This window comes from Bos taurus, chromosome 15, assembly GCF_002263795.3.
Source record: "Bos taurus isolate L1 Dominette 01449 registration number 42190680 breed Hereford chromosome 15, ARS-UCD2.0, whole genome shotgun sequence".
NCBI classification, from domain to species: domain Eukaryota; kingdom Metazoa; phylum Chordata; class Mammalia; order Artiodactyla; family Bovidae; genus Bos; species Bos taurus.
In genome coordinates, this window is record NC_037342.1 from 53,453,567 (window position 1) to 53,467,647 (window position 14,081).

Sequence of the window (14,081 nt, forward strand, 5' to 3'; positions counted from 1 at the left end):
GCACCTATCAGGAAGCAGCAGAACCAGGCCGCTCTCTGCTCTCCCCTCTGCTGCATGTGGCCCCAAATGCCCTGCTGGCTTACCCCCAGACTTCAAGGAAGGCTTCTCTTGACTGTTCCAGTCCACATGGTTCCCTCCCGCAACCTCCCCAAACTCCCTGAATTCACAACACTTAACTGACCGTACCCTGGGCACAGAAGCCTCTGATGTGTCTGGAGGTGTCTCATGTGGTGACTTACTTCCTAGGTACACAAACAGAGGCAAGTCACGTAACTCTGTTGAGCTTCAGATTAATTTTAAGATGCGAATCACAGTATGTGGGTTGTAGAGTTGCTCTGAGGATTGAGATGACCTGTGCTTGGGGTGGAAAGTGGGGCCCTCCATGTTGTGCCCTCCTCTCCCCTCCCCTCTGCCTCCTCCTAATCCTCTCCACACAGGCCCTGTCTGTGGTAGCTGCTCAAATGTGTGGAGCCTGACAGTCTAAGCCAGAGCTATGTACTCATCCCAGAGAGACGGGGGATTCAAGCAGGCCTGTGGCATGCGACCCCTTTACTTGGCTGACAGACTTGAGGAACCAGCAGAGGAAATACTAGGTGTCACTCCAATCTGGACCAACCTAATCTTTGGGGGAGTCAGAGGTCTCATGGTGACCCTGGCTCCCTGGTTCCAGATGAGCTTCTCCAAGGGCCGGTATGGTGTCAAGCTTTCTCTCTAGCTGTTAGAGCACAAATTCCTAACACTCCAGACGCCAACCCAGTGAACACTTGTGCACAGAATACAAATACCAGTATCATTTTATTCAAACACAGGCAGGAACAATGACTTCAGAGCTGGGTAAAAACAATAAGTTAAAAGCATGGTTAGAATTTCAGACAATCAGATAAAAAGTTCGAAGGAGGTAATTTCCCCCTCCTTTCCTACTGATTAATTCAACACAGCATAAAAATAATTTTATCTATAAAATACCCTTATTCCTAAGCAAATAAACTGGAAGTGGTCTTAGGATTTCCCTGGCTATGCCTGTACCCAAACTCTCCACCCACCTTCCCCAACCCTTAAGGCAAAAGGGCCATCATATTCAGGCAGAGGGTAGGCTCGTGTCAGCAGCAGGCTCTGTTGAGGACACTGGGAGGAGTTTCCCAGCTGAAGGATGCCTGCTCGGGTCCCCTCGTCAACAGATGGTGCGCCACTTGGGCATTGGAATCCACTGTGTCCCGCCTTTGCCTCACCATCGGAGGAAGCTGAAGTCCTGGCAGGTGGACACGGCCCTGGTTTGGGATGCTCCTCTAGTCTGGGGTGACTGGTGCCCAGGGACTAGGCTGGTGGTGGTCTTAGGGCTCTCACAGCCCTGAAGGAAGCCAGACAAGGCTGAGGGTGAGTGGGTAGGTCATCCTTCCCTCAGTCTTTTGGGCTGTATTAGTCCTTCTGGGAGAATTGGGAAGAAAATATCCGTGCAATCCTGCGAGTTTCTTCCTCAGGCAGGGTGGGCGGCAGCGAGCTGGGTCTGGGGCGACAAGGCCTTTGGGACAGGGATCCTCTGGTGGCCTGGCTCTTGTCCTGGAGAGGAAGAGGTCAGCGAGGTTAGCACTGCGCACACGGCACAGCCTAGAGATGACTTTGACTCGTCTCGTCTTTTGCTCCTTCGGCTAATACTGGTATATAGCTGACTGATTCACAAGGCACTTTACACACCTGAGTGTGTTTAATGCTCACCTCTACCCTGCAGGCTGGTATGTAGTTCATGGATGGACGAGGAAACGACAGTTCAGGTGAAATAAACTCAGGATATACACACCCTCACAGAGTAGCAGAGCTAAGATGTGAACCGCTGCTCAGACTCCTCCTGTGCCTCTGGAGGAGGGGTGGTCTCTCTCTTGCTGTGTGAGTCTAGACAAGTCATTCGTCCTCTGAAATGTGGGTGTCCTGTGTGTGACCTGCCATGTAACATGAAGCACATACCCACGGCCCTGCTACCAAACATTTCCCTGTCTTGGGCTGACGGCTATCACTAATCCCCTCACCTCTAATATTTATTTTTATTTATTTATTCGGCTACGCTGGGTCTTAGTCACAGCACGTGGGATCTTCAGTCTTCTTTGTTGCAGCATGCAGGATCTTTTTTTTTTTTTTTTAGTTGCAGCATGTGGGGTCTAGTTCCCCGACCAGGGATTGAACCTGGGCCCCTGCACTGGAGCACAGTCTTAGCCGCTGGACCACCAGGGAAGTCCCATTAATTCCTCCTTTAAGGTGAGTGCTTTTGGGTTATGGCATCGTGGTCCTTTGGATTCTTTTATGCCTCATCCATTTGTTTAACCAATCCTTTGTTTATTTCTGTGTTGGGTTCCTGCCCTGAAGGAGCTTGAAGGATACAGGAAAGCCACCCCAGGCTGGTGGCGGAGAGCAAGGCCCTCGGGTGGAGGTGGAGGCCTGGCAGAGGAAGAGGCAGGTGAACTTGGCTGACTTCACAGCATGCAGTCTGTCCCATGGATGGGTATCTCCTCCCTGTCCCCACATGCTGGAAGCACACTATACCACTCCCTAGGCACCAAGAACCAGCTTGGTGGAGATCCTAGAGGTGGAGACTACTTGGAGACTACTTCCCTGCTCCTTAGTAGCTCTGGTGATGGGAAGCTGAGGCCCAGCTCCAGCTGCTTCTGGCATCAGTGATACTGAGTGGCCCTTCTTTCCTTCATTTCCCCACCTTGTTGTCTACTGTGAGAGGGAGAGAGACCAACCGTTCCTGACCTCCACAGCTTAGAGTTGAGCTGGGAAGACAGAGAACTATTCCAAGAATTAAAACAGCAGCCTGGATATGATAGGGGGAATGGCAGTCAGGCAACCCTAAGGGTCTCTACCAATCTGGAATTCTAAATGCCAAGGGAGGGCATACACCCCGACAGGCTCTCAGCACCGAGAGGCCATAGGTAGGTTCTCTGCTGGAGAACTGAGAGCAGAACGGAGCATGTGGCTGGGCATGCTCAGCAGAGGTGAGAGCGTACTGCTCCCAGTCTCCCAGACAGGCCAAGACTAAAAGGGGAAAAAGGAAACCCACCCTGTGCTGGTGGTACCTGCACCCCCTAATGCCTCAGGCCGGGGAGACCAGCCACCCAGCCACTGCCGAGGCCCTCTCCCTCCAGACTGAGTGCTCCTGCAGGGCATGGCCGGAGTCTGATGCTGTGTCTCCCACTGGGACAGGCCTGAGATGGGAGCTTGAGAGCTTCCAGACCAGTGAATGGGTCAAGCCATGGTGACCAGAGACTTCAGTTAACTGGGGAGGAGACTGCCTCTTGCAGCAAATATCTCCTTCCTTCATTCATTCCAGAACCAGTGATGGCTCAAGCTGGAGGGGAGACAGATGCTGACATACCCCACAACCACAGAGATGAAGCTCAGAGCCTGGAGCACAGAAATTCATGACAGTGGGAAGGATGGGGCAGCTTCACACAGAGGTGGTACCTGAGACACACAGGGTTTCAGCACAGCTGGGGTGGGGGTGAGGTCATGCCACTGGAGGGAGCAGCGTGAGCAGGGCCTGTACCTGCTAGCTGGGCCCACATCTGTGAACCAGCCACAGGCAACCTCCCAGGACCCACACCCGGGCCCAGCAACCTGCAGGGGGCGGCGGGCTTATCTGCAAGGCCCAGACCCAGGGACGGACAGGACAGGGCTGGGCTCTGTGCCCTGGGCGGGGCAGAGCTATGGAAGGTCAGCAGCATTTGGCTTATGTTGACCTCCAAAGGGTCTAAAATCGTCCTAACGGTAAAGTTTCCTTCTTCATCAGGGCTGCTACCCCAGGACATACAATGTTAGAGGGGCTGGGCAAGCTCCCAGGCTTGCTCCCACAACCATCTCTGTGGTTGTGGGGTACATCAGCAACTGTCTCCCCTCAAGCTTGAGCCATCACTGGTTCCGGAGTGAGTGAAAAAATGAATGAGATATTTGCCGCAAGAGGCAGTATCCCCTCCAGATAATTGAAGCTGCCTGGAGTAGGACACCCCTAACTATTCCTCGCTGGAGCTCTGGAGGCACTGGGAAACTGTCACTATGGCTGTGCTTTGAGGAGTCTCAGCCTTCCTGGGGAGGCAGGAGGAGCCCACATGGAAGCAGGATCATCAGACTGAGGATGTCATATGGGGGGTGAAGTCCCCGCAAGGGTCTTTTCCAGAAGAGGGACTTAAAACAACATGAAGGTGGAATCTGAATAAAGCCTATGAGAAAAGATGTTCCAGGTGGAGACTCAACTTGAGCTAAGGTATGGAATGTCTTTGTTGGGAAAACAGTGGGGATGGGCCTGGCTGACTGCAGAAATGGCGAGCAGAAGACATGCCCAGAGAGAGGGGGCTACAGTTCCATATTCCTCTTGGACTTCCCAGTGATCTGTGTGTTAAGCCTAGCAGTACATCAGGGGTCTGACTGTCCCATCCAATCTATACAGGTCTGCCATTAACTTCTTCCACTTCCAAATATGGAGACCTGCTCTTTTTTGGGCACCTAGACACCCAGGTCATGAACATGGATAGGCCTTTCAGTCTGTTGTTTGAGACAGATGTCTCAAAGGAGTTTCAAAGGTAGAATTCCACTGGGAGAAAATAAAGCATCAGGGAACAAGTAAGGAACGTGGTGGCAGGAAAACACGGGGCCTCCTGGGGCTCCTCAAAGTGAGGAGCTGGGGTTCTCTGACCTTGGCCAGGGAGCTGGTTTTAGTCCTGGCTCTACCACTTCTTAGCCAAGTGGCTTTGGGCAAGTCACTTCTTCTCTGGGCCTTGGTTTCCTCATCTGAGAACAGATCAAGATGAACAGATAATACAAGAGGAGCTGCCCTGTAACCCAGGGACTTCTCTTGGTTCGTGGCTTCCTGTTTGGCCAACTCCCTGTGATGCAATGTCTTCTCAGAATGCTCTAGCCTTCTTCTTTGGTCTGAAATGTGATCGAAGCCCCTGGGTTTGTGTTCCCTCCATCCAGTCCCCAGATGGATGTCCCTAAATAGGCCACATGTTCCCTGGAGGGTGGTGGGTGCACGTGCCCCCATTTACCCCTGCTTCAGGGTGTCCCTGGACCTTCTCAGAGGGGAGGTGGTGGGGTGGAGTGGAAGGAACACTGGGCTGCAGCCAGTTCTGCACTGGGCCTCACTTGCTTGAGGCCAAAACTCTCTCTCTCTCTCTGGGTCCTGGTACCTTCATTACCAAGTGGACCTTGGTACCTTCATTACCAAGAGAACGCCCCTTCCTTGCCCCACGTCTACTGTGAAGCTGAAATACAATTCAGACATGACCAAGGCTCTGGGCCGATATGCCATCCTCTCAAGGGAAGGGCCAAGTAGCACCAGAGCGGAGAGCAGAACCAGGACCTGCTGCTCTCAGACCGCACTTAAGGCGCAGTGCGAGGGGGTGCGGCGCCTCCCAAGGCAAGCCCAGCACTGGCCATGCTCCCCTCCTACCACCCCCCACCAGTGAGCTCCTGGGCCCGGCAACGGGGCTGAAGTTGCTCTTTACTCCAGAGCAGACCCCTTATATGACATAAACACTGACTCAGGAGCCGGAAGTGACTTTCCAAAGAGCTGAAAACTGAAAGTAAACAGCGTCCGGTTCCGGCTTGGATGGCGCTGCTGACAGAGTTGAGTGAGGCTCAGCACCGCCGCCGCCTGTTTACCTTTCACCCCCTCGGCTGGCTGCCTCCCCTGGGGCGGTGCCCAGAGTCCCGTCTGAAGGCTGAGATTAGGACTTCCTTGTGCTGCAGGAAGTAGCAGACTCAGCAGCTGTAACTCGGAGCAGGGGGTAAGTGAGGACAAGATGCGCAGGCCGGGGGCCCAGCCCTGACAGGCAAGTCCTAAATCTGACCACCGAGCCTGGCTGCAGCATGGGGGGGCTCCATGCTCCAAGGGCCCCCTGTAATCCTGTCGTAGAGCTCTGGTCATGTGGCGCTCACCACCTTTCCTCACGCCCTGATGCCTCCCTCCCCTCCTCCAAGAGGGCTTCCCTGAAAACAGACCTATTCCACAGGCCCTGGGTTACCCCTCAGCCCAGGCCTCAGTCTCCTAATCTGCACAAGGAAGCTGGGCTAGATCAAGACGCCTCAGCCTTCTGAACCCATGCCCTGCCTGGGGAAAGGACTCAGAAGTCCTGGTTCCTGGGCAGGAAAAGGTAAAGTGACACTCCCGGAAGACTCTGGCCGCAGAGCTGCTCAGGCAACTCCAGCCGAGCACCTGTCTGCAGCCCTGCAAGCCCTCTCCCTCTCGGTGCCTGCTGACTCGGGCCAGGGTGGCCACCAGCCAACTTTGGCTGTGTCCCCTGACTTCTGTACACCCTTGGCCAGAGAGCTCTTCTCCTCCCTAAAGCTTTGTGTGGCCCTAATCAGAAACGCTTTGACTTTTGGGTCTCCTCCTGGGGCTCTGCAGAGGGTTAGGGACTCTGAAAGAGGGAGGAAATGGGTCAGGCTTCTTGCCCCAAGAAGGGCAGGTCAGCCAGGAAGTTCCCTTGGACTCCACCATCCGGCCTGGTGATCTTGTGGTAGGCTGGGTTCCTCCAGCAAGACAGTGTTTCTCTTAAATGGCTCTGGGCTGGGGAAGGGAAACCAAGGGACAGGAAAATTATTTGAGCTCCTGGGAGAAAAGAAGCTGCCTCAGGACTCAGATAAAGGCACTGAAGCACAGAGAAGTTAGGTAACTTGTGCTGGGTGACACAGCTAGAAAGTGGCAAAGCTGAGTTCTGAACTTAGGCTGTCTTATTTGGAGGCCATGCACTTAACCGCTATACAAGACTGTGTGGGAGTCTTTGAAGGAGGCACAGCTACAAACTAGGTCCGTACTGCCTCCCCAGACTGTGTGGCACCTCAGAAGGCCAGCAGCAGAGCCAGGACGAGAGCAGGTTCGCTCTCAGCTCCCCCGCTGGCCCGGAGCACCTCGATCCCTGTGATGTCTGAAAGCTCTGGGTGGGAGGGGGCTGGGCAACTGAAGGCTTTCGAGGGGACACGTACGCCTGGCCTTGTCTTCCGCCTCCTACAGGACCCCTCGTGATGGCTCTGTCAGCCTCTCCCTGTACTCACTCTCTTTGTTTTGTTCGGTACTAATATAGGCTAAATGGCATTTGAGAAAGTCAGTTGAGTAGTTTGGTGGCCAGGGCCTCTCAAGGAACTGTGCCCTCCCTGAAGACATGGTCCATGGCACCAGGTCCAGTGTTCCTACATCAGACAAACGAACTTGACGGAGTTGGTGGAACTTAACATACAGTGGATGATCCAGGCAGGAGGAGAAGGGGACAACAGAGGATGAGATGGCTGGATAGCATCACTGATTCGATGGACGTGAGTCTGAGTGAACTCTAGGAGTTGGTGATGGACAGGGAGGCTTGGTGTGCTGCGATTTATGGGGTTGCAAAGAGTCGGACACGACTGAATGACTGAACTGCTGCTGCTGCTGCTGCTGCTGCTAAGTCGCTTCAGTCGTGTCTGACTCTGTGCGACCCCAGAGACGGCAGCCCACCAGGCTCCCCCGTCCCTGGGCTTCTCCAAGCAAGAACACCGGAGTGGGTTGCCATGTCTTTCTCCAATGCATGAAAGTGAAAGTGAAGTCGCTCAGTCGTGTCCGACTCTTAGCGACCCCATGGACTGCAGCCTACCAGGCTCCTACATCCGTGGGATTTTCCAGGCAAGAGTACTGGAGTGGGGTGCCATTGCCTTCTCCGAACGACGGAACTGAAATGAACATATATAGATAAATCCCCTGGGGGAACTGTAAGCTTTGGCAGGTGTGGGGGTGTTTGGAAGCGTGGGGGTGAGGAAGAGGCCACAGCTCCTTCTCTACTTGTATACAGAGTTCAGGACTTTGCAATTTGCTGAAAGATGTCCATTTCAAGTTTGAGGCCCTATTTACTTTCCTACTCTCTGGCCTGCCTGTCCTCCGGTCACTTTGGGCTCTCCTAGTCATCAGTGTTAAGTTACTGGAGGGTTCTGAGTGGAGGAGTCACATGAATCATCCCATGATTTACTTAACATCTTAAAAACTTAACAGGATACTGCATGGGGAGTGGGTTGCCAGGGGCAAAGGCAGGAGCAGAAAGGCAAGTGAGGTGGGACATGATGGCAGATTAGGCCAGGTAATGCTGGGAGTGTGAGCACTGGCTGGGTCTGAATTTAAAGGCAGAGCAGCCAGAATTTCCTGGTGGATTAGAAATCAAGGCATCAGGGAGGATTCCATGGGTTTTGGTAGGAACAACTAAACCAGAAAGAGAATAGCTATTAACTGAGATGGAGAAGACTGAAGAACAGATTTGAGGAATACTCTGGAGCTGAGTTTTGGGTATGCTGAACTTCAGATACCTATTAGATATCCAAGTTGAGATGCTACATAGTTAGCCAGACCTATGAGCCTAGAGTCAGAGGACAGGTCTGGGCTAAGATGGTCATTATGAGTCTTCAATGTATAAATGGGATTCAAAGCCTTGAGATCAGACAAGGTCATCTAGAAAGTAAGTGTAAATAGAGAAGTATAAGACCACATCCTGGGTCACCCCTGTATTCACAAGTAGAATAAATGAGGAAAACCAGCAAAGGTGGCTGAGCAGGAGCTGCCAACAAGGGAGGAGAAGAACCGAGAAGCACTGATGTCTTAGAAACAAGTGAAGAAACTGTTTAAAGGAGAGAGATCAAGTGTATCGTATGCTGCTGAGAGGTCAAATAAACTGGGCACTTGGACTGAGTAACTGGTTTAGGAATATGGAAGTGTTTTTTTTTTTTTTTTGACAATCTTGAAGAATCCCTCCATCCTCTGGAGGCAGAGTGTGGTAAAAGTCAATTATAGCGGGCAAGCCCAGTGGAGATGCAGTATGGAGACGCACAGTAGTGGAGGGTGTGGGTATGAGTAGACTAGTTATAAACAGCTATGGAGATGACTGGGATGAGGTAATGGAATGGTGAGAAGTGAGCGGATTCAACGATATTTAGGGGACAGAATTAACAGGCCTCAGTGATAGACTGGCTGTAGGTGTGGGGGATAAAGAGTAGGAGGAGGGGAGGAGGAAAGGAAGATGACACATATACTCTGGCAGGGTAAGTACAGGATGGTGGTCGCATCTACTGAGATAAGGGATGCACGCAGTAGGGGCAGGTGTGCAAAGGAAGGTAACAGGCTCAAGTTCTGGATGTGCTGAACTGTTTGTAACATCAACTAAAAGACTTCAGGATGCTGCTGGGCCCACATGTGTCTACAGCACGGCAGAGAAGTCTAGGCTGAAAGTAAGGATTCGAGAGTCAAACTGTAATAGTAACTGAAATTAACTGAAGTGGTTGAGACTTTCCCAAAGAAACATGTGCAAGAGCAGAAGACGTAAGCCTGGGGAAAACAACACATACATTAACGCTGTTGCACCCTCTACCTCCTTTTTAGGAAATCTGATAAAATTTGTTTGCCCCTGGAAACTAAGCAAACAGAACCAGATGTAACTATAAATAAAACCCGGGAGCTGTCCTGGTGAAGAGTTACCTTATCACAAAGAAGGAAGAGAAAGAAGAAATAGAACCTGACTGATTCATAAGTATCGGGTGGGCGAAAAGGTTTGGATTTTTTCTGCAAGATGTTATGGAAAAACCCAAACAAACTTTTTTTTTGCCAACCCAATAATTTCTAATGTGCTGCTGGAGTGTTCCTGCCAGACCCGCCATCCTTCTCCCTCTTTTGCTTCTTGAAGAGGTGAAAACCAGAAGATCAAACAGTCATGAGGAAAGAGGGCTGAGAGCTCCCCTTATCCTCTCTGTGTGACACCTGGTTCCGTTCAGTACAACCAGGCTTCCAGGCCTTATAACCCCATCTGACAGATGACACTGACTCAGATCAGAAGATCTGCCGAAGGTCACGCAGAGTCCTGTATCCACTGTACTGTGGGGGACAGAGGGGAAATGCCAGCCTCACAAACGCTGGAGTGGAGACTGGGAAGCTCCTGGGTGCAGGTACTCTGTTTCAGTGTGGAAGAAAGACTAGGCCTTCCCTTAGATCTTGTGAAGCCAGGTGAGCTACTGTATAGCTGTCCCAGGACACTGCTTGAGAAAAGTCCAGCTTCTCAAAGGCTCTTCAGCCTTCAGGGCCTTAGGAAGAGGTAAAATAGATGGAATCCTCAAGCTGGGGATACATGACAAGGCTCCTGCCCTCCCCTGCCTACCTCTCACTTTGAGCTGTTGACTGGGCCTGAAACCTAACCAAAAACAGAAGACAAGCAAACAGAAGCTTTCATCAGATGGGAAACTATATTACCACATCTAACCCTATCTGCTTTAGTGCCCACCTTCTTTGCCTGCATGGATGCTGCAGGGAGTTTTCTACTTGTCTAAAGGCTAACCCACACGTGCTCTGGATCCCATGCAATCTCTACAACCCAGGGCGCAGTTTCTCTATTCTTTTTCCCTCTCCAGCATCTTCCTCTTCTCTCTTTCTCTTCTGGTCACTGTACTCGGTACTCAGAAAAAGCTTTCGTATAAAAACAAAAAACAAACTTCCCGTCTCAGATGCTACTGCACCCACTACTCTATCCTTCTGATCCATTCATAGCCAAATCTATGGAAGAAGCCGGTGTCTCCATTTTGTCACCATTCAATCATTCTTAAAATTTAAATTACATATGATTTTGTGTTTTCACTGTGTAACAAACCAGAGAATATGTAACAGACGTAAATTATGAAGCATAATAAAAATGAACATCTATAAATCCACAACCCAACCTAAGAACTAAAGTATCATCAATATTGATGAATAGACTATGTGCTCTTCTTCCTCATCCAATCCCCTGCCTCTACAACTATGAACGGTTGTAGTCAAACTGTTAAAAACCAGAGACAAAAATATTAAAAGCAGCCAAAGAGTAAAGGTCATATAACATTTGAGGCATGAGATTCTCATATAACAATGAGAATTATAGTTGTTTCTCACCTGAAACATTGGAAGTCAGTAGAATGTGGAGGGATAGTTCTAAATGGAATTGCCTGGTGGTCCCGTGGTTAGGATGCAGAGCTTTCATTGCTGAGGGCCTGGGTTCAATCTCTAGTCAGGGAACTAAGATCCTTCGAGTGACCAAAAATAAATAAGTAAAATGCTAAAACAAACACGATTCAAGTTTGATTCTATATCCAGTGGAAAAAAGTGTTTGAAAAATGAAGGTAAAATATATTTTCAGCCAACTGAAGCTGAGAGCATCAGTTCCCATAGGTCTGCACTATATGAAATTCTGAAGGAAGTTCTTCATGCTGAAGAGAAACGGTAATAGGCTGAGACCAGGGTGTAAAGGAGGAATGAAGCCAAGAGCATAGGATGGAGAAAATACACTGCTACAAACACATCAAGGAGTGAGAGGCTCATAACCAGTGAGGATGGCCAACATCCTGATGTTGCCTGGGTCCTGGGGCTTTCAATGCTGAATGCGACAATTCTGGGTGAACTGTGACGACTGGCTATCCTAACTAGGACCCAAGATGAGGTCCTGAGGAGACAGGTGTTCTGAGAGCAGCAAACAATGGAGTTTTGTTGTGGGAAAGAAAGAAAAAAGGCAGACTTCCCTGGTCATCCAGTGGTTGAGTCCATTTGCCAGTTCAGGAATCCTTGGTCTGGAAAGATTCCACATGCCTCGGGACAACTTAAGCCTTTGTGCCACAACTACTGAGCCCGTGTGCACTAGAGTTTCTCTGCAACAGGAGAAGCCACGACAGTGAGACTACACACTGCAATCAGAGAAAGACCGCGCAGCAACGGGGACCCAAGGCAACCCAAAATAAATAACAATGAAACAAGGCTGAAAGTGTGTGAGACTTATCTTTCTCAGAACTAGACGTGCCCTTTAACTGAAGTAAACATTCTTACATCTTCCCCTCCCATCCTTTGTATATTTAATAGATTAAAGACAATAAGTCCCCAGGAGCTGGCACATCATGAAGGCAGAAACACAAAAGCAGGAAGAGCAGTTCTGTTTGGCTTGGACACAGTGATTCAAAGGCTTCCCTTCCTACAGGGCACAACTCACTGACATTTCACCCACCTGGCCGGGAGGGGAAGAGGGAAAGGAAACTTAACAGTGCCTGCTTTTTTTCTCTAGGGTAATTCTTATCATCCTCTTATTAGGTAAGAATCATATTAGCTTGATGTTACTTCAAAAAAAAAAAAAAGAGAGAGAAAGGCCAAGTCACCTGCCCAAGATCACTACGTGAGATTCATTATTTCACTTCATAGGTGGTCTTGCTCAAAAGCTTGTGCTTGGTGCTGGACACGGCCCTGCTCCGCTGGCATAAGTGCTGATGTATATACAAAGGACATGCAAGGGGAGATGCAGAGTAGGAGATGAACCAGTGACCTGAGCCAGCGTAGAAACAAGGCCCCAGAAATGCAGAGCTCCTGGTGGGGACTGGCACCTCTCCTCCTCTAGGACAGGAATACATATCTGATAAAAACTGAGATGTGTGGGAACTTAAGACTGATCCATGTGCCAAATAAATGAGGTGTCCTTAAAATGGTGCTGGGGTAGATGAGGGAGAGGTGGGGAAGGAAACCAGTGAAAGAACAGACATCTCTGCAGGACTATACCCCAGGTTTCCGGGATACTTCTGGACCGACTCCATCTGTCATCAAAGTAGGCTCTGGAAGAGCACAAAAAATGTTCAAATGTTAACTGCAAAAGGAGACCTACAGAAAGAAGGTAAATTAGCTAGAAAACTATACTGTAAGCCAAATGTCATGATTTTAAAATGGTGCAATGGAAAGCACAGTTTGGAGTCATGTGTTTTTCTTTACTGGTTAGGAGACCCTGGGCAGGTGAGAACATACTTAACTTTATATTTGTCTCAGTTTCTATAGAATAAAAACTACAATAGGTCTGTATGGGAGGTTCTGTATTAGTCTTCTCATCTATTAAGTGGAGATAACAATAGTACCCCTCTTGTTGGGTGCTTGGGAGAATTAAATCGGTTTATATATGTAAGTGCTTAGAATAATGTCTAGTGCATAGGCTAGGCTAGGCTAAGTCACTTCAGTCGTGTCCGACTCTGTGCGACCCCATAGATGGCAGCCTACCAGGCTCCCCCGTCCCTGGGATTCTCCAGGCAAGAACACTGGAGTGGGTTGCCATTTCCTTCTCCAATGCATGAAAGTGAAAAGTGAAAGTGAAGTCGCTCAGTCATGTCCAACCCTCAGTGACCCCATGGACTGCAGCCTTCCAGGCTCCTCCATCCATGGGATTCTCCAGGCAAGAGTACTGGAGTGGGGTGCCATTGCCTTCTCCGGTCTAGTGCATAGTAAGCATTAAATAGGAGTTAGCTATTATAATTAACAAATAAGCTAATACATTTTGCTCACAGCATGTATTATTCTCTAAAATGGCTTTTTTCAAAGCTCTACATCCACTTCCTAATGAAAATAAAATATAAACAAATGAGATCTAATTAAGCTTACAAGATTTTGCACATCAAAGGAAACCATAAACAATAAGAAAAGACAACCCACAGAATGGGAGAAAATATTTGCAAATGAAGCAACTGACAAGGGATTAATCTCCAAAACATACAAAGACCTCAATCAAAAAATGCAGAGGATCTAAACAGACATTTCTTCAGAGGGTACAGATAGAAGGCCAAAAAGTACGTGAAAAGATGCTCAACACTGCTGATTACCAGAGAAATGAAAATCAAATCCACAATGAGGTATCACCTTATACTGGTCAGAACGTCTATCATTGGTTCAGTTCAGTCGCTTAGTCATGTCCGACTCTGCGACCCCATGGATTGCAGCACACCAGGCCTCCCTGTCCATCACCAACTCCTGGAGTTTACTCAAACTCATGTCCATCGAGTTGGTGATGCCATCCAACCATATCATCCTTTGTCATCCCCTTCTCCTCCCACCTTCAATCTTTCCCAGCATCAGGGTCTTTTCAAATGAGTCAGTTTCTTCGCATCAGGTGGCCAAAGGATTGGAGTTTCAGCTTCAGCATCAGTCCTTCCAATGAATATTCAGGACTGATTTCCTTTACGATGGACTGACTGGATCTCAATAAGTCTACAAATAATAAATACTGGTGAGGGTGTGGAGAAAAGGGAATGTAAATTGGTACAACCAA

The 14,081-nt window shown here is 49.4% G+C and overlaps 1 protein-coding gene and 1 non-coding gene across 8 annotated transcripts in view; both read right to left on the reverse strand.

Moving 5' to 3' along the window:
• Positions 1-776: 776 nt before the first annotated feature.
• C2CD3 (C2 domain containing 3 centriole elongation regulator) overlaps positions 777-14,081 on the reverse strand; it is a 125,775-nt gene continuing 112,470 nt past the window's right edge. For 3 of the 7 annotated variants that reach the window (XM_059874992.1, NM_001078130.3, XM_059874997.1), the window contains one exon: positions 777-1,557. In XM_059874992.1, coding sequence (XP_059730975.1) covers positions 1,417-1,557 — 141 coding nt within the window. In that variant the 3' untranslated portion in view covers positions 777-1,416. The other 4 variants (XM_059874994.1, XM_059874993.1, XM_059874995.1 and 1 more) reach the window with 4 other exon arrangements.
• Positions 9,533-9,607, reverse strand: MIR2284Z-3 (microRNA mir-2284z-3). The gene has a single exon (NR_107798.1). It is a non-coding gene; the product is annotated as a microRNA mir-2284z-3 (primary transcript).